The sequence below is a fragment of the Lontra canadensis genome, unplaced genomic scaffold (assembly GCF_010015895.1).
Source record: "Lontra canadensis isolate GAN:19392208 unplaced genomic scaffold, GSC_riverotter_1.0 scaffold4, whole genome shotgun sequence".
In the NCBI taxonomy this organism is placed as follows: Eukaryota; Metazoa; Chordata; class Mammalia; order Carnivora; family Mustelidae; genus Lontra; species Lontra canadensis.
The window spans coordinates 44,885,424-44,905,153 of record NW_022630998.1 but is presented as its reverse complement, the minus strand read 5'-3'; the positions used below and the strand labels follow the sequence as shown (position 1 = coordinate 44,905,153).

At 37.5% G+C, this 19,730-nt stretch overlaps 1 protein-coding gene across 1 annotated transcript in view; it reads left to right on the top strand.

The window, feature by feature from the left end:
- Positions 1 to 19,730, top strand: part of RNF180 (ring finger protein 180) — a 197,501-nt gene that overhangs the window by 12,779 nt on the left and 164,992 nt on the right. The window contains exon 2 of the mRNA XM_032849795.1: positions 18,310 to 18,444. Within this exon, the coding sequence (XP_032705686.1) occupies positions 18,310 to 18,444 (135 nt within the window). The remainder of the gene's footprint in view (positions 1 to 18,309; positions 18,445 to 19,730) is intronic.

Here is a 19,730-nt window from a genome sequence, read left to right as displayed (position 1 = left end):
ACAAGTCCAGATTCCTGAATCCAGCTGTGTACTTAATAGTTATATTTGCAAGTCAAGGGGTGCCTGGGTGGTTCAGTCAGTTAAGCATCTGCCTTCAGCTCAGGTCATGATCCCAGGGTTCTGGGATCGAGCCCCCGTGGGACTCCCTACTCAGCCGAGAGCCCGCTTCTTCCTGCTGCTCTGCCTACTTGTGCTCTCTCTCTGTGAAACAAATAAATAAAATCTTTTTTAAAAAAGAAAGTTAAATAGGCCTCTCAAATTTAATGCATCCTAAACTGAACTCCATGTACCTGCATCCTTCCCCATATCAGTTGATGGCAGTTCCATCCTTAAAGTTGTTCATACTAAAAAATTTGGAGGTATGCTTGACTCTTCTCTCAGACCCTATGTTCACTCTGTCCAGAAATCCTGTTTGCTCTGTCTACAGTGTGTATCTGGAATTTGACCATTACTTACTACCACCACTGCTCCCACCCTGATCAGAGTCTTGGCTTTTGGCTGGATAACTGCAGCAATGTTTTTCATTTTGCTTTATACTTAGAATTTTATCTAAAACTTGGGGCACCTGGGTGACTCATTAAGTATCTGCCTTTGGCTCAGGTCAGGATCTCAGGGTCATGGGATTGAGCCCCACGCTGGGTTCCCTATTCATCGGGGGAGTCTGCTTCTACCTCTCCCTCTGTCCCTCCCTCCCCCGTGCTCTTTTTCTCTCCCTCTGTCTCAAATAAATAAAATCTTCAAAAAAACAAAAAAGAATTTTATCTAAAACTAAATCTTACTTTTTTTCCTGGGAGCTTACAGAGTATAGGAAGAAACAAATGTATGCATTAGTGTCATCCCTGGTGGTACAGTGACTTGAGTACTAATCAGAGACTTAAGTAACTCATGAACTATTCACAACTAAAGACTGCTCAGGAAAGAGCAAGTGGTAAAATACCAGGAGCTGTAAACCCTTTTGGGGGGGGAAGATGATGGGATAATTAAGTAAAGAAGCCCAAGGTTTTTAGCTTCCAGGTCAGTGCTTTATCCACTGGGACATACCTACTGTTGTTTTTGGTTGTTGTTTGTTTTTTTTTTCCTTTTGGATCTCAATTACTGACAATCTTTCCCAGTAACCAAGTATATAGTTGCCTCTATAGCCAACAAAAAGCCTCTCTGTGTAACTGTTCCTTTTGCCTAGAGGAAAACTGGATTTTGAAGCCAGGTTACTGTGCTTATCTTTGCTGCCACTTTTGCATTGGAATCATTTCTTGGTTGTGGATACTTGACCCATCGAAAAGACTATAGCCATCCAATAAAAGCATGGCAAGTTAAACAACTACTTAGTGCCACCTTTTGATTAAGACCATGGCTCATATCATATTAAAATATCTTACATAAAGTAAATACCTTATAGCTCTTATTTACTTTGCTAGAAATCAGTCTGAGAAACATTTGGGGAAAATAAGCCGCTGTTTAACCTCAAGATCAGTTCTTTATTGAGATGTTTCCCTCCCAGAACCCTGATAATTTTGTGTACTCTCTCTCACCCAGCTGGCTTAGAACCCCTCTCAATGTCTCATATGTTTTCACAGTACATGTGTTTGTTATTCTTCATATTCCCTGACAAAATAGTAGATGCCTGGCAAATACTTATTGAATGAATGAATATCTGTAGCTTCAAAGCACAACTTAAGATTGATTTTAAACAATCTCCTGATTTTATTTTCTTCTTTCTGCTGTCTCTTCTCAGTCCAGTTAGGGATATTATTGGCAGTTTTATTTAAAATACATTAGACATATTTTAGATGCCTCAAAAATCCCCAAAATGACTAAATCTATTACTGAAACAAAAAATGGCAGACTTACTCTATGGTGATTTCTAGTATTTACATGTGAATACAAAAGCACACCATTTATTTGTAAAGTATATTTTGCTTTCCTTACAGTTCTGTTAATTCTGTATGTAACTTCTACCTTTTCTTATATTTTCCCCTTAGAAAGTAGCATGAAGAAATTAGTGAATATATGGGTCCTACACACTCTTATTTCCATTCATCTTTAGAATTCATTCCTTCTTTTTTAATTTTTATTTTTATTTTTTGACACAGAGAGAAAGAGCGCATGTGCATGTGTGCGTGTAAGTGGGAGGAGTGTGGGCAGAGGGAGGGAGAGAATCTTAAGCAGTTTCCACGCCCAGCACAGGGCCAGTTCTGCAGCTCAATTTTATGACCCTGAGTCACCACCTGAACTGAAATGAAGAGTCATAGACTTACCTGACTGAGCTGCCCAGGTGCCCCAATTCATTCATTCTTTTACCAAAGAATGGTAGCAGTTAAAATGGACAAAATTAATCAAAATACAAAAGTTAACAAAATGTGCTTCTTTAATGATTTTTTTTTTTTTTCAATTCTTGAAAGTATGACTTGTATTGAAAAACTGCAATGAGCATTCAGGACTGAGTGCCTGAGGTATATGTATGAGCAAAAGAAAAGGAAAAAAAGAGAAATTTAAAAAATAAAGAGGTGGTATTGCATTGTAGTATGTAACTGTATGTAGTTACAGGAGAAGGTAGGAAGTAACTGGGTAGCTACTGCAACTTCAGATTCATACGACCTTTTCTCCTTAAAGTTAAATATGCTTTGCATCATGCCTAAGAGTTCAGCTTTTCCAGGGGAGGTAGCAGAGAGGATGGGTGAAAGGTAGGTAGATAGAGTTGAGGTAGTGTGAACTACTCAGTACTTGGTTATCAACAAAAGTTGGATGCTTTTCAAATTCAATGTTTCTGGATGTGAATACATAAGTATGTGCAGCACCATTTTAATAAAGATGTTGGAATTGACTTTATCATGTTTGAATCCAGAAGTGTGTGACATCAACAGTTACTAAAGAAGATTCTCTTTCTGTGATTTGTGACTCAGATATTTTTAGAATTAATAATTTGCTGGCTCTAATTGCTGTTTTAGTCACTATAGCTACTAAGTCTAGAATTGCAGAATTGGCAGTTTAGAAGTCAGCCAATTCAGTCTCTTATTTGTACTTATACAGGATCTGATACCCTTGAGAAAGACTGGAAACTAATGGAAAAGGAATGCTGAATTGTAAGCTAGCTTTCACTAAATAATGTGTTCTAGAAATAACTACAGAGCCCCATAGGCATATAAATTCCATAGGGATCTGGTGATATCTGTAAGACCCCTTTTTAATTTTTGCTTAGCATAAGGTTACTTTTGGGTCCTGATGTGTTATTACACAGGTCACAAACAAATGTAGTGGCTGTTTATTACTTTGAAAACTCAGTCATTTGTATTTTTGTAACTTTTTACTGACAATTGGTTACAGTGTTATTAATTCTTCTTTTCATTGGCTTGCTTGGATTTGGGCATATTTTATTCTTCTGTGTTGACAACACATATCAAGATCAACCATCAGCAAGGAGAGCTGACCTGACGTCCGTGTACAAGATAATATCTGCACAGGTTATTCTCACTAGAGTTACTACATTATGTGTTCTATTCATGTTCACAATCATGTTTCCAAAGCCCACTTCTGTAAAATAGTCATGGATTACTTCTGGGGTTATTGTGTCCTCTGTAACAATGAGATTTCTCTTTCATTAAGAACATTCTGCATTTTATATTACAAAAGGAATAATCCTTCTCATTTTATGGAGAAGGAATGTACCAAACACTTCTAGTATATACAACCTTTAGCTGACAAACTACGCCTTAGTCTAAAAGCTAAAAATACACCATGATGTTTTAAGCAAAAAAAAAAAAAAAAAATCATATACACATTTTTAATTTAAGCCCCCAGAAGGTATGACAGTGTGTTTCTGAACCAGTAGTGGAATATACCTATCATATAAGTCATTTTCTCTCTGATTTTAGTAGTCGTTCTCTAAAAAAATCATGCTCTAAAAAATCATTAGTAGTCATTCTCTAAAAATCCTGCCAGACATCAATATATTTTTTATTAACCTTGTATATACAGGAAATATATACATATGTATATGAACTACTTCGTGCCTGGTGGCTCACTGGGTTAAACATCTGCCTTCAGCTCAGGTCATGATCCCGGGGTCCTGGGACAGAGCCCCAAGTCTGGCTCCCATCTCAGTGGAGAGTTTGCTTCTCCTTCTCCCTCTGCCCCACCCCTGCTTATGCTCTCTCTCCCTCTCTCAAATCAATAATTAAAATCCTAAAAAAATAAAAATACTCCAATTTCTTTTAATAGTTCTGATTTTTTACTGCTATCATAATTACAAAAGAGTAAGACTGACTTCTTTCTTTTTCTTTCCTTCTTTCCTTCCATCCTTCCTTCCTTCCTTCCTCTTCATGGAATCATTGCTTTATAAGAGCTAATATCGTTTTGGTTGTACATTAAAGAGGAATCCTATCTCATCAGCAGAAAATAGACTCCCGCTGACATGTTTATCTATAGACGTACTGCTTCCTAGCTAGTCTTCAGCAGACCTGAGGGGTATAGATACTTCATTATTATATAACATAATAGTAACATCCACTCTGCTGAGTTAACATGGTATTGAGAGTTGAGGTTGACATCAACCCTTACTATAGTATAGTTTCATTAGCTTTTTCTTTAAAAAAAAAAAGTTAGAAATGTTATTCCCTCTGAGATGATTTGAATTGGCTAAATCAGTTTAGTGTTTTATTTTCTAATTTAGTATGCATTACTCATATCACATTTTTACCAATTTTACATCCTTTGGTGCTAATTTTTAAGAAATTCATAAATAATAGATAAGAGACCTGCAAATTCTTTGGCCATATTTCTTTTTCACTAGCAGATAACTTTTACCTTTTGAGGAATTATGAACTAAATATTTTCTTTTATGCCAGAACTTTCCTTTTACACATTCTTTAACAGGAAACACAATAAAACATGAGCATTCTAATAATGTGAAAGTTGAGAAAACTGGCTTGGTATCTCTAGGTACTGTTATGGACTGAATTGTCTTCCCTCTATCCCCATATCTATATGTTGAAGCCCTAATCCCTAATGTAATTTGATTTGGAGTTAGGCCTTTAAGGAGGTAATTAAGGTTAAATGAGGTCATAGGATCAGGCCCTAATCCAATAGGAATCTAGTCCTAATTCCTCCAAAAAGAGATTACCTTTGGATCTAATTAGCCTTTTCAACAAACACAAAGAATAGAGATGAGATCATACCAGCAGAGACATTGCCAGTTTGAACTAAAGAGGACAGAAGAAGGAAAGGCTTTTAAATTTATGGGATCCTTTAAAACAGGATAAAGAGCTACCCAGCTATGAACACATCTTATCCTTCAAGAAAAGGGAACAGTGACCCTGAGGGTAACTGAGATTAGCAGGATTGCCATTGCCTGTCCAGGCCCTGAGTACACAGGCCTAGAGGGCAAGGCTCTCCTCTCCTGAGTTTCATAGTGTGGGGCCACCTTTGCAGTTTCATCTGGCCAGGCTGTCATTGCTCATAGCTTCAGGGGCAAGACTGCCTCCCATGGCCAAGGGTGCCGAGCGGCCTGTGCAGTGGACAGAAGACAGAACCACCACGTTGGTGGGCCCTCAAGGGCAGAGCATTGAGCCCAAGAAAATTATTGTTGAGCCTTAATATTCAATGAAATTTGGCTTGCTAGGTTTTGGACTTGCCTGGGACTTGTCTCCTCTTTCAGATTTTTCTCTTTACATTGACTTTTTTTTTTTTTTTTTTTTAGTTTAAAACATCAGACAACGAAAAGTTAGTTTTGTATTTAGTGCACAGAACTGTGTCTATCCTCTGCTTGTCCCACCATTTTATTTTAGAAGCACAAAATTGCTCTGGTTTCACAGGTTCACAGCTGTAAAGAATTTTGCCTCAGGAATACTTCAAGTGTCACCCATACTTGACTTAGATGCTACTTGGGAATGGGAATTGATTCTGGAATAGGTTAAGATTTTTGGAGCTGTTAGAATGATAGGATGAATGTATTTTGCATGAGAGAAGGGCATGTGTTTTGGGGACCAGAGGAAGAAATGTAGACTGGGGGCACCTGGGTGGCTCAGTGGGTTAAAGCCTTTGCCTTCAGCTCAGGTCATGATCCCAGGGTCCTGGGATGGAGCCCTGCATCAGCTCCTCTGCTCAGCAGGGAGCCTGCTTCCTCCTCTCTCTCTGCCTGCTTCTCTGTGATCTCTGCCTGTCAAATAAATAAATAAAATATTAAAAAAAAGAAAGAAAGAAATGTAGACTGAACTCTGCCCCCAAGCCTACCCTACCAAATCCATGTGTCCAAATGCTTACCCCCAATATGATTGTATTTGGAGATACAGCCTTCAAAAATGTAACTAAGGTTAAATGAGATCATAAGGGTGAGGCCATAATCTAATAGGACTGCTATCCTAATAAGAATGAAAAGATGCACCAGAAATGTACATGGATTGTAGAAAGTCCATGTGAAGATACAGGGGAAAAGCAGCTGTCTGGAAGCTAAAAAAAGAGACCCAAATTTCTGGCACTCTGATAGTGGATTTTTAGTCTTCAGAACTTGAGCAAATAAATTTCTGTTGTTTAAGCCACCCAGTCTGTGGTATTCTGTTATGGTATCCCAATAACCCTAAACAGGCACCATACCTGTACTACAATGTAGAAATTTTTTGTATATTTAGCAAAACCAATATTGTATCAAATTTCAGAGGAAATTTGATATTATTTAAATTTGAATTATTTAAATAACCAAGGCAAAAATAAATTTACCCTGTTTTGTTAACAAATACTAATAACTTTGAGTAAATAATGCTATTACTAGACATCAAAACAATTATATATTTTTAATTAATACACTTTATATTTAGAGCAGTTTTAGCTTTATAAAAAAAAAATTGAGCAGAAAGAAAGCTCCCATGCATTCATCTCCCCCTGTACAGTTTCTCCTATTAACATCTACTATTGGGGTGCCTGGGTGGCTCAGTTGGTTAAGCCACTGCCTTCAGCTCAGGTCATGATCCTGGAGTCCCGGGATCGAGCCCCGCATCAGGCTCCCAGCTCCATGGGGAGTCTGCTTCTCCCTCTGACCTTCTCCTTGCTCATGCTCTGTCTCACTGTCTCTCTCTCTCTCAAATAAATAAATAAAAAATGTTTAAAAAAAAAACATCTACTATTAATGTGAAACACTTGTTAGAATTAATGAAAGGATATTGACGTATTATTTTTCTTTTTTTTTAAAGATTTTATTTATTTATTTGACAGAGAGAGAGAGAGAGAGAGATCACAAGTAGGCAGAGAGAGGGGGAAGCAGGCTCGCTGCTGAGCAGAGAGCCCGATGCGGGGCTCGATCCCAGGACCCTAAGATCATGACCTGAGCCGAAGGCAGAGGCTTAACCCACTGAGCCACCCAGGCACCCCGACGTATTATTTTTAAAGTCCATTGTTTACAGTAGGATTTGCTCTTCGTGTTATATATGGTTCTGTAGGTTTTAGCACACATATAACATCATGTATCCACTATTCTAGTATTCCAAACTGTAGTTTCACTACCCTAAAATTCCCCTGTGTTCTACCTATTCATCTCTCCCTCTCTCTGCCCCAATTTTAGATAATAATATATAGAGATGATGAAACTGCTGGAAATCACTAATTTAAAACTGTCTCTTTTTTGTACTATTATGATACAAAATTAGAATACAAAGTTTTATGCATGAAACACGAAAGTGTATTTTTTTGTTGTTGTCTCCTGTTAAATTTGAAGCTGGTGTGAAGAATAGCACATTGTGAACTATAATGCTTATGTGAGAGGCCTTAACATTGGCTTTTTCTATCTTAACCCATTGCAACTTGTTCAGGGTTTGAATTACAAAAGTCTCCTTTAGCGTTTAACCAGTTCTTTGGTGGTGAAAGGGGCTTGGACTGTATCCATGTATAAACTGATTTTTGGCACATTGGTTGTATAATGAGAGGCTAGCAGGGGCACATCCGCATTCTCCAGTTTTCCCTGGTAATCCCCTTCTAAGCAGAGGTAGGAAAACACATCTCTGATTCCTTGTCTCATTCCCGTTGGAATTCCTTGACTTCCATCTATCATAAAAACTGACCTCATAACCAGAACTAAATGATGAAAGTTACCACTATAGACATTGCTCCATATTGAGCATTCTTTACCCATTTTTCTCAAAATAGAGGCAACCATGGGATTTTATGATAGGGGAGAGGGAAACAAAGACTGACTTTGAAGTCGCTGCAAGGTTTTAAAGTAATTTTTATATTGAAAGTTATTAGAGAAGAGGAAATGGATCGCAAGTGTACAGCCTGATGAATTTTCACAAAGTGAGTACATGTACCCATAAATAAGTACCAAGACTGAGAAATCAATTCTGCATGAGAATTAGTATATTACTAGTACTGCATTACCTTATTTTTAAATGTAACATTGTGTCCCAGAAGATTTATTTCAGTAGCACACTATGTCCTTCAAATAAGGAAAACGGAGTGGGAAAGTATTTCCCATGATTTTTATTCTTACCATGTAAACTGGTAAGAAATGTACTGGAGGGGGGGCGGGAAGTGTCTGTCTGTTCATTAATAATACTGGAAGTATTGAATGTAAATCAGAAAGCTGAATTTAGGGGTGCCTGGGTGGCTCATCTGTTAAGGGTCTGACTCTTGATTTGGGCTCAGGTCATGATATCAGGGTCATGAGATCAAGCCCTGGGGTCAGGCTCCATGCTCAGTGTAGAGTTAATTTAGGATTCTCTCTCTCCCTCTTCCTTTGCCCCTCCCCCACCCACAAGCTCATGCTCTCTTTCTCTGTCTTTAAAATAAATAAAATCTTTTTTTTAAAAAGTTGAATTTTAACAGCTTAAGGCAAATATGTATACCAGTATACAAAAGTCTTATATACAGTACCAAGTACATGAAAGTGATGTAGTTGAGCTGAAAATCAAGAGAATGAGCAGTGTGGTAAGGGAACTGAGAAATATTGTGTGTGTGTGTGTGTGTGTGTGTGTGTGTGTGTGTGTGATAGAAATGTTTATCCATACATGTTTGCTCCTCAGTATCATGGAACAAACTTGCTAACCACTGTGATTTACGTAGTCCTAAGAAGTTGGAAATATTTGTAGCCCAAAAAAGAAAAAATGATGTCATGTATTAGAACAGAAATTTAGTTTCCTTTTCACTTATTAACTCTTTTCAGTCCTTAAGTCTTTTCCTTACTTTTCTTCAATTGTGTTAGCTAATAGTTATGCTGTGAAGTTGAATAATATGGTGAATAGTGAGCAAAATTGTCTTCTTGATTTTCAGGGGATGCTTTTAAAGTTTTGTGATCAATATAATAATTACTGAAGTTTTCAATACATTCCTTCCTTGTCAAGTTAGGTAAACTTCCTTCTGTGTCTACAATGCTAAGTATTTTCATTTTTTAATGATGAGTAAGTGTGGAATTTCACAAGTTTTATTTTGCATCTTTTAAGGTGGTTGTGTGTTTTTTCCTTTGAATCTTTTAGTTTGTCGAATATAATGAGTAGATTTCTTTCCCATTTTATACATTCCTTGAATTTCTGAAAATAATCTTATTTGGTCAAAAAACTTTGTTTTAATTATTGGGTTCTGTTGGCTAGTATCTTATTTAGGCTTCTAGCATCCATGTTCACAAATAAATTGGTATATTATTTTCTTATATTCATTTTGTTTTATGTATCCCTGTCTACTTGGTATGTCAACGTTGTATTGTATTTTTGGAGCTAGTTTTTCTTTTATATAAGTTATATCATTACATAACTTATAAAGACTACCCATTTCTTTTTTTTTAATAAATTTTTTATTTCTGATTAACATATAATGTATTATTAGCCCCAGGGGTACAAGTCTCTGAATTGCCAGGTTTACACACTTCACAGCACTCATCATAGCACATACCCTCCCCAATGTCCATAACCTAACCATCCTCTGCATACCCCCCTTCCCCGAGCAACCCTCAGTTTATTTTCTGAGATTAAAATCTCTTATGCTTTGTCTCCCTTCCAATCCCATCTTGTTTCATTTTTTCTTTCCCTAGCCCCCAAACCTCCAACCCTGCCTCTCAAATTCCTCATATGAGGGAGATCATATGATAATTGTCTTTCTCTGATTATTTTGCTCTGCATAATACCCTCTAGTTCCATCCACATCATTGCAAATGGAAAGATTTCATTTCTTTTGATGTCTGCATAGTATTCCATTATATATAGATACCACCTCTTCTTAATCCATTCATCTGTTGATGGACATCTAGGTACTTTCCATAGGTTGGCTATTGTGGACATTGCTGCTAGGAACATTCAGGTGCACATGCCCCTTTGGATCATTACATATGTATCTTTAGGGTAAATACCCAGTAGTGCAACTGCTGGGTCATAAGGTAGCTCTATTTTCAACTTTTTGAGGAACCTTCATGCTGTTTTCCAGAGTGGTTGCACCAGCTTGCATTCCCACCAACAGTGTAGGAGGGTTCCCCTTTCTCTGCATCCTCGCCAGCATCTGTCATTTCCTGACTTGTTAATTTTAACCATTCTGACTGGTGTGAGGTGGTATCTCATTGTGGTTTTGATTCGTTTTTCCCTCATGCCGGGTGATGTGGAGCACTTTTTCATGTATCTGTTGGCCATCTGGATGTCTTCTTTGCAGAAATGTCTGTTCATGTCCTCTGCCCATTTATTGATTGCATCATTTGTTCTTTGGGTGTTGAGTTTGCTAAGCTCTTTATAGATTTTGGACACTAGCTCTTTATCTGATATGTCGTTTGCAAATATCTTCTCCCATTCTGTCAGTTGTCTTTTGGTTTTGTTAACTGTTTCCTTTGCTGTGCAAAAACTTTTGATCTTGATGAAGTCCCAGTAGTTCATTTTTGCCCTTGCTTCCCTTGCCTTTGGCAACGTTTCTAAGGAGAAGTTACTGCGGCTGAGGTCAAAGAGGTTGCTGCCTCTGTTGTCCTCAAGGATTTTGATGGATTCCTTTCTCACATTGAGGTCTTTCATCCATTTTGAGTCTATTTTTGTGTGTGGTGTAAGGAATGGTCCAGTTTCGTTCTTCTGCATGTGGCTGTCCAATTTTCCCAGCACCATTTGTTGAAGAGGCTGTCATTTTTCCATTGGACATCCTTTCCTGCTTTGTCAAAGATGAGTTGACCATAGAGTTGAGGGTCTATATCTGGGCTCTCTGTTCTGTTCCGTTGATCTATGTGTCTGTTTTTGTGCCAGTACCATACTATCTTGATGATGACAGCTTTGTAATAGAGCTTGAAGTCTGGAATTGTGATGCCACCAACTTTGGCTTTCTTTTTCAGCATTCCTCTGGCTATTCAGGGTCTTTTGTTCCATATAAATTTTAGGATTATTTGTTCCATTTCTTTGAAAAAAATGGATGGAATTCTGATAGCGATTGCATTAAATGTATAGATTGCTTTAGGTAGCATAGACATTTTAACAATATTTGTTCCTCCAATCCATGAGCATGGAACACTTTTCCATTTCTTTGTGTCTTCCTCAGTTTCTTTTATGAGCACTTTATAGTTTTCTGAGTACTGATTCTTTGCCTCTTTGGTTAGGTTTATTCCTAGGTATCTTATGCTTTTGGGTACAATTGCACTCCTTAATTTCTCTTTCTTCTGTCTTGCTGTTGTTGTATAGAAATGCAACTGATTTCTGTGCATTGATTTTATATCCTGACACTTTACTGAATTCCTGTATGAGTCTAGCAGTTTTGATGTGAGTCTTTTGGGTTTTCCACATAAGGTATCATATCATCTGCAAAGAGTGAGAGTTTGACTTCTTCTTTGCTGATTCGGATGACTTTAATTTCTTTTTGTTGTCTGATTGCTAGGGCTAGGACTTCTAGTACTATGTTAAATAGAGTGGTGATAGTGGACATCCCTGCCATGTTCCTGACCTTAGGGGAAAAGCTCTCAGTTTTTTCCACATTGAGAATGATATTTGCTGTGGGTTTTTCATAGATTGATGATACTGAGGTGTGTACCTTCTATCCCTACACTTTGAAGAGTTCTGATCAAGAAAGGATGCTGTACTTTGCAAATGCTTTTTTATCATCTACTGAGAATATCATATGGTTCTTGTTCTTTCTTTTATTAATGTATCACATTGATTGATTTGCAGATGTTGAACCAACTTTGCAGCCCAGGAATAAATCCCACTTGGTTGTGATGAATAATCCTTTTAATGTACTTATGGATCCTATTGGCTAGTGTTATGGTGAGATATTTCACATCTGTTTTCATCAAAGATATTGGTCTGTAATTCTCCTTTTTGATGGGGTCTTTGGTTTTGGGATCAAAGTAATGCTAGCCTCATAAAATGAGTTTGGAGGTTTTTTTTTTCCATTTCTCTTTTTTTGGAACAGTTTCAGGAGAATAGGTACTAATTCTTGAAATGTTTGGTAGAATTCCTCTGGGAAGCCTGTCTGGCCCTTGGCCCTTGTTTGTTGGTAGATTTTTGATGACTACTTCAATCTCCTAACTGGTTATGGGTTTGTTCAGGTTTTCTATTTCTTCCTGTTGCAGTTTTGGTAGTTTATATGTCTCTAGGAATGCATCCATTTCTTCCAGATTGTCAAATTTGCTGTGTATAGTTGCTCATAATAAGTTCTTATAATTGTTTGTATTTCTTTGGTGTTGGTTGTTGTCCCTCTCTTTCATTCAAGATTTTATTGATTTGGGCCCTTTCTCTTTTCTTTTTGAGAAGTCTGGTCAGGGGTTTATCAATCTTATTAATTCTTTCAAAGAACCAGCTCCTAGTTTCATTGATTTGTTCTACTGTCCTTTTGGTTTCTATTTCATTGATTTCTGCTCTGACCTTTGTTATTTCTCTTCTTCTGCTGGGTTTAGGCTTGCTTTGCTGTTCTTTCTCTAGCTCCTTTAGGTGTAGGGTTAGGTTGTGTACTTGAGACCTTTCTTGTTTCTTGAGAAGGGCTTGTTTTGCTATATACTTTCCTCTCAGGACCACCTTTGCTGTTTTCCACAGATTTTGAACAGTTGTGTTTTCATTTTCATTTGTTTCCCTGAATTTTTTCAATTCTTCTTTAATTTCCCGATTGACCCATTCATTCTTTAGTCAGATGCTTTTTAGCCTCCATGTATTTGAGTTCTTTCCGTCTTTCCTCTTTTGATTGAGTTGTAACTTCAGAGCATTGTGGTCTGAAAATATGCAGGGAATGATCCCAATCTTTTGGTTCCAGTTGAGGCCTGATTTGTGACCCAGGATGTGATCTATTCTGGAGAATGTTCATGTGCATTAGAGAAGAATGTTATTCTGTTGCTTTGGGATGAAATGTTCTGAATATATCTGTGATGTTCATCTGGTCCAGTGTGTCAATTAAGGCCTTTATTTCCTTGTTGATTTTTTGCTTAGATCTGTCCATTTCAGTGAGGGAGTTGTTAAAGTCCCCTACTATTTTGTATTATTGTTGATTTCTTTCTTTGATTTTGTTATTAATTGGTTTATATAGTTGGCTGTTCCCATGTTAGGGGCATAGATATTTGAAATTGTTAGATCTTCTTGTTGGACAAACCCTTTGAGTATGATATAGTGTCCTTCCTCATCCCTTATATAGTCTTTGGCTTAAAATATAATTTATCTGATATAAGGATTGCCACACCAGCTTTCTTTTGATGTCAATTAGCATGGTAAATTGTTTTCCATCCCCTCATTTTAAATCTGGAGGTGTCTTTCCTGTAGACATCATATCGATTGGTCTTATGTTTTTATCCATTCTGATACCCTGTGTCTTTTGATTGGGGCATTTAGCCCATTTACCTTCAGGGTAACTATTGAAAGATTTTAATTTAGTGCCATTGTATTGCCTGTAGGGTGACTGTTACTCTGTATTGTCTCTGTTCCTTTCTAGTGTACTACTTTTAGGCTCTCTCTCTGCTTAGAGGACCCCTTTCAATATTTCCTGTAGGGCTGGTTTGGTCTTTGCAGAGTCTTTTAGTTTTTGTTTGTCCTGGAAGCTTTTCATCTCTCCGTCTGTTTTCAATGATAGCCTAGCTGGATATAGTATTCTTGGCTGCATATTTTTCTCATTTACTGCTCTGAATATATCATGCCAGTTCTTTCTGGCCTGCTAGGTCTCTGTGGACAAGTCTGCTGCCAGTCTTATATTTCCATCATTGTATGTTACAGACTTCTTGTCCCGAGCTGCTTTCAGGATTTTCTCTTTGTCACTAAGACTTGTAAGTTTTTGTATTAGATAACGGGGTGTGGACCTATTTTTGATTTTGTGGGGGTTTCTCTGTGCCTCCCGGATTTTGATGCTTGTTCCCTTTGCCATATTAGGGAAATTCTTTACTATAATTTGCTCCAATATACCTTCTGCCCCTCTCTCTTTCTTCTTCTGGAATCCCAATTATTCTAATATTGTTTCGTCTTATGATATCACTTATCCCTTGAATTCTCCCCTCATGGTCCAGTAGTTGTTTGTCTCTCTTTTGCCCAGCTTCTTTATTCTCCATCATTTGGTCTGTTATATCACTAATTCTCTCTTCTGCCTCATTTATCCTAGCAGTAAGAGCCTTCATTTTTTATTGCACCTCATTAATAGCTTTTTTATTTCAACTTGGTTAGATTTTAGTTCTTTTATTTCTCCAGAAGGGAATTTTATTTCTCCACACTAGTATCTTCCATACCTTTTTCTTTTTTTTTTTTTTTCTTTTTTTTTTTTTTAAAGATTTTATTTATTTATTTGACAGACAGAAATCACAAGTAGGCAGAGAGCCAGGCAGAGAGAGAGGAGGAAGCAGGCTCCCCGCTGAGCAGAGAGCCTGATGCGGGGCTCGATCCCAAGACCCTGGGATCATGACCTGAGCCAAAGGCAGAGGCTTTAACCCACTGAGCCACCCAGACGCCCCTTCCATACCTTTTTCAAGCCCAGCTAGCATCTTGAGAATTGTCATTCTGAACTCTAGTTGTGACATATTCCAGTGTCTTGATTAGGTCCCTAGCTGTCAGTAGTACCTCTTGTTGTGTTTTTTGTGGTGAGTTTTCTGCCGTGTCATTTTATCCAGATAAGAATATATGAATGAGAGAATAAAATACTAAAAGGTGCCAAAGACCCCAGAAAAATGTACACTAACCAAATCAGAAGAGACCCCCAAACCAGGGGCAAAGAAAAGGTTTAAAAAGAAATTTATATATATGTTTATATGTATGTGTGTGTGTGTTTGTGTTTGTGTGTGTGTATATATATATATAGGACTGGTGAATAGAACAGAGCCACCCACTTGATTTTGGGTGGGTTTTGGTCTCTTAGAAAAAACTATATCCCAAAATTTTAAAGAAAGAAAGACTTATATATATACAAAAATAAGGGTGAACATGATGAAGGGATAGAATGTGACTGTAATGATGAAAATTTAAAAAAATTCTGAAAAAGAAATTGATAATATAATTTGGTTGGAAAAAGAATGAAAAGGAAAAAAAGAGAGAGAATGTGCTCAGGCTGGAGACTAGAACAAAGCCATGTGCTAGATTTAAGGTGTAAATTTAGATTTAGGGTGTATTTTGATCTATTAGAAGAAATTGTACCCAAAGTTTTTTTAGAAAATAAAAAACATGTATGTATACAAAAAATAAGGTTAAATACAATGAGGGATAGAATATGACTATAATAATGAAGGTTTAAAAAGATTTTTTTTAGAGAGGTATTGTTAAGATAAACTAATTATAAACATTTAAAGAGGAAAGAAGAGAAGTTAAAAATAGAATAAGAAACATAAAATTTAAAAAAAATTTAACTTTACAAGACTAAATGATCATGGAGGAAAAGCCATGAATTCTATGTGTTGATTTCCTGAGCTCTGGAGTTACACAGTTCTCATTGATTGGTGAACTTGGTCTTGGCTGGATGTTCTTGCTAATCTTCTGGGGGAGGGGCCTGTTACAGTGATTCTCGAATGTCTTTGCCCAAGGCAGAATTGCACCGCCCTTTCCAGGGACCTGGCTAAGAGATCTGGTAGGGTTCACTCTCAGGAGCTTTTGTTCCCTGAACGCTTTCCATAGAGCTCTGGAGGACAGGAATGAAAATGGCAGTAAGAGCTGAGAGCTTGGTGCTCCACTCCTCAGTGCATCCTCAGAGAAAATAGGTCAGTCACTCCTGTCTCCCTGGTATCTGACCACGCTCCAAGCTCACCTGGCCTGTGACTGAGCATTTCTATCTCTGGCACACAGCCCCCTTTGGAGTCTCCAAACCCAGCCGATTCCTGCTCCATGCTGCTCCTCCTGGGAGAGGAACGTGAGTCTCCCCAGACCTGCCACTTGTGGGTTCGCTGCTCAAAGAGAGGTGGTCCAACTGTGCCACGGATCATGGTTTAAGGTAACCCTGAGCTGAGAGCTCACTCTTTGGCTCTGTCTTTGTAGTCGGCTTCCCCGCTTCAATACCTGGGAGCTCTGCCATACTCAGACACCCCCAATCTTTCTGTGACCCTGCGGGACCTGAGACCGCACTGTCCCTGGGAGGGCTCCACCCCCGCTTAGCCTCTCGAGCAATGTCCTTCAGTGGAGCACACTTCTGAAAATTCTGATTTTGTGTTCTGCTGCTTCCCTGCTTGCCGGGAGCCAGCCCCTCCTGCCATAGTCTATCTTGCCATCACTTCGGAAGCACTTCTCTGCATGTCCTACCTTTGAGAAAGTAGTCGATTTTCTGTTCCTAGAATTGCTCTCTTCTTCTCTTCGATCTCCTGTTGAGTTTGTAGGTGTTTGGAATGGTTTGATAACTATCTAGCTGAACTCCTGTGACCTGATATCATTTCAGTCTGCTACTCCTCCGCCATCTTGCCTACCTCCTCCATTGTTGATTCTGATAGGACCTCTTCTTGGAGTCCCTACTCTTGGCTGAGAACTATTTGTGGTTAAAAGGGAGATGGGGACATAAGATACTAAGAAGGATATAGAGAGGAGAAAGGAGTGCCAAATAGAGAGGGTTTCAACAATGAAGAGAGGCACATCAAGCAGGAGGAGATAAGACATTTGCAAATTAAGATGTTCTTGAGATTATTGAAGACATAATTTAAATGAGATGAGCTCTGATGATATCTGTGGAGACAGAACTGGAATTAGCTACCTGAAGGTCAGACCTAGATGGGCTGCAAGAGGGGCATGCTGTCCCCTCTTATACAGGATTCCTTAAATCCTTAAATGTGGTTAGGGTTCATCAGTTTTCCCTGTTCTATAGTCCTTACAGCTGTTGCAATTTAGTTAATAGTTTGTATAATACATCTGTCTTCAACCTGACTATACTTTAAAAAGTTATCCAGGATTACCTGGGGTAATTTTTTAAAAGTGCCCACTCCTAACTCACTCCCCATCTCCAAATAAGTTAAAATTTCTAGGAGTGGGGCCTAAGCATCATTTTTTAAAACTTCCCCAGCGATTATAATGATCTCCGGTAGAAAACTGTTGAGCTATAGCACAGTGTGTACCTCTAAGACAGAAAATAAGTGTTACTCAGCCATTTGCCCCCTGGAGCTTGACTCACTGTATGGCATTTGGTTAGCTGTCAGTTAATGTTGAATGAATGAATGAAAGATGAAGGAGCTAACAAATGAGGAAATGTGGCCAGGGAAGTTAGTTCCTTGTGGATAGCTTAGTAGACATTTCCTTTCTTTCTAATAAATAGTTACCAGACAAGTTAATAAATATACTCCACCTATTTTGGGATCATTATTAGTGTGAAACTCTTCTGCCCAAATGGTCTAATTTCCATTATTTACATAAAATGTCAGGTGTAAAAATAGACTACAAAATTGGTAGGGCTCTTCTATAAGTCTTTGTGTTTCACTGAGTACAATATAGAAGAGAAATTACTGCATTCAGGTTAAGGAATTTTTGCCATGAATTTAAAGTAAGTACTTCCCATTTTCACATAACTAACTGCAACTCAATAAATTCTATTGTATTTCAAATTTAATGTTGTGGGTATTTAAAACTTCCTATTTAGAAGAATATTTGTAGTTCTTTGGTAGGACTCATTTAAAACCACTGCATTAACTTATTTAAGTGACCCTTCAACAGTTGCCTTTTATGACTTTTAGTGAGAGAAAGATGGAAATAAACAGACACAAAATATTCTGCAAAAGTAAAATAAGCTGGTAATCACTAACAAAATGCATCATCATCATAATTAAATGGAATTTTCAATCCAGGACATAGTTTATAGAGTCCTGCTAAGCTAAGACCTGGTTACTAGTAGGTACCTCATTAAATGATAATTCTCTTTCTTCTGATCCATGTGTAACTAATGTTGTGGTAAGAGTTTAGAAAATCACATTTAATCTGACACAGTTCAACTTTTAAAAATGTGTTAATTTTTCCACAGATGAAAAGAAGCAAAGAATTGATAACTCAAAATCATAATCAAGAAGACATAAGTATTCTTCGTTGTTGGAAATGTAGAAAATGTATAGCAAATTCTGGTTGTTTGATGAATTATCTTGAGAATCAAGTTCTTAAGGTAAGTACTGTGAACTCAGTCTTCACTTTGCTAGTATCTGAATGCTGTGGGCACACCCACAGGTGCACACCTATCCCTTTAACACTTGTCTTAGGTTCTTTTACTTTATTTTGCTTTACCGATGAAAACATTTCAAAGTGGTATTCACAAGCCATCTCATTTTCCATGGCTAAAATTAACTGTACATTTAGCTGCTGACATGAACAGCCCTCAAAGTGCAGTATCATAGATGTAAGTTGAAGATAATGGTTAGTGTTTTTCGTATCCCCACCATGAATGAGCTTTAGTCACAATTAAGTTCAAGATCCTAGTAAGAAATGGAAAACCTATTTTATATATATATTTATAAATACATATATATTTGTGTGCATGTATAGAGATATATGTCTATATATGTATGTGTGTATGTGTGTTTGTGTGTATAGTTAGTATTCAATATGGACCTAGAAGAGCAACTTCATGTGTAATTTGAAAGTCAATAGGAAAATCTAAGTAATATTTAAAAGCTCTTTATTAGACATCCTGGTGAAAATAAGTGGCTTTTAAACAATAAAAATAAAATCCCTCAACTGCTCTAAGAGCATTAGGGAAGAGGCAGTATGAAAGAAGTACAACTCGACAGTAATTCATAGACGGTAGGGAGTTCTTTCAATACAGTGACTATAATCAGTTGTCATTGTTTGTTTCCCCTTCTTTGAGAGACACTCAGGTTTTGGTTCTTGTTAGTTTGTGGGCTTTTTGTTTTGTTTTGTTTTTCGCCTCAACCATATGTAATCATGAGTATTTCCTCACCACTCTAACAAAGTAGCCAACTAGAATGGATAATAGTAGCTAATTTTGTTTGCATACTTACTACATATCAGATACTTCTTAAAAATGGACAAAACATTTTAATGAGGGGGAAAACTTATGCTAAGAGTAATTTGTTGGGTATTATTTACACAGAGTAAAAAAAAAGTATACAATTTGATAAATTTTTCACTCCTTTCTGCTGTGAATCAGATCAATATATAAATTCCCATCACTCCAGAAGGTTGTCTTGCCCTTTTCCAGCCAGTTGCCTCCTCTCCCTCTCATAGGACAATCACTATACTGATGTCTCTCACTGTACACTAGTTTTGCCTGTTCTTCACCTTCATTCACATGGAAACAGGAAGCATGTCATTTGTACCTGACTTATTTTGGTTAGCAAATGTTTTAGAGATTCATTTATGTTTTGTATTTGTAGTTTTTTGTGTTTCTGTTGTTTTTGTTTTTACTGAGTAGAATGCCATTTATCATTTATG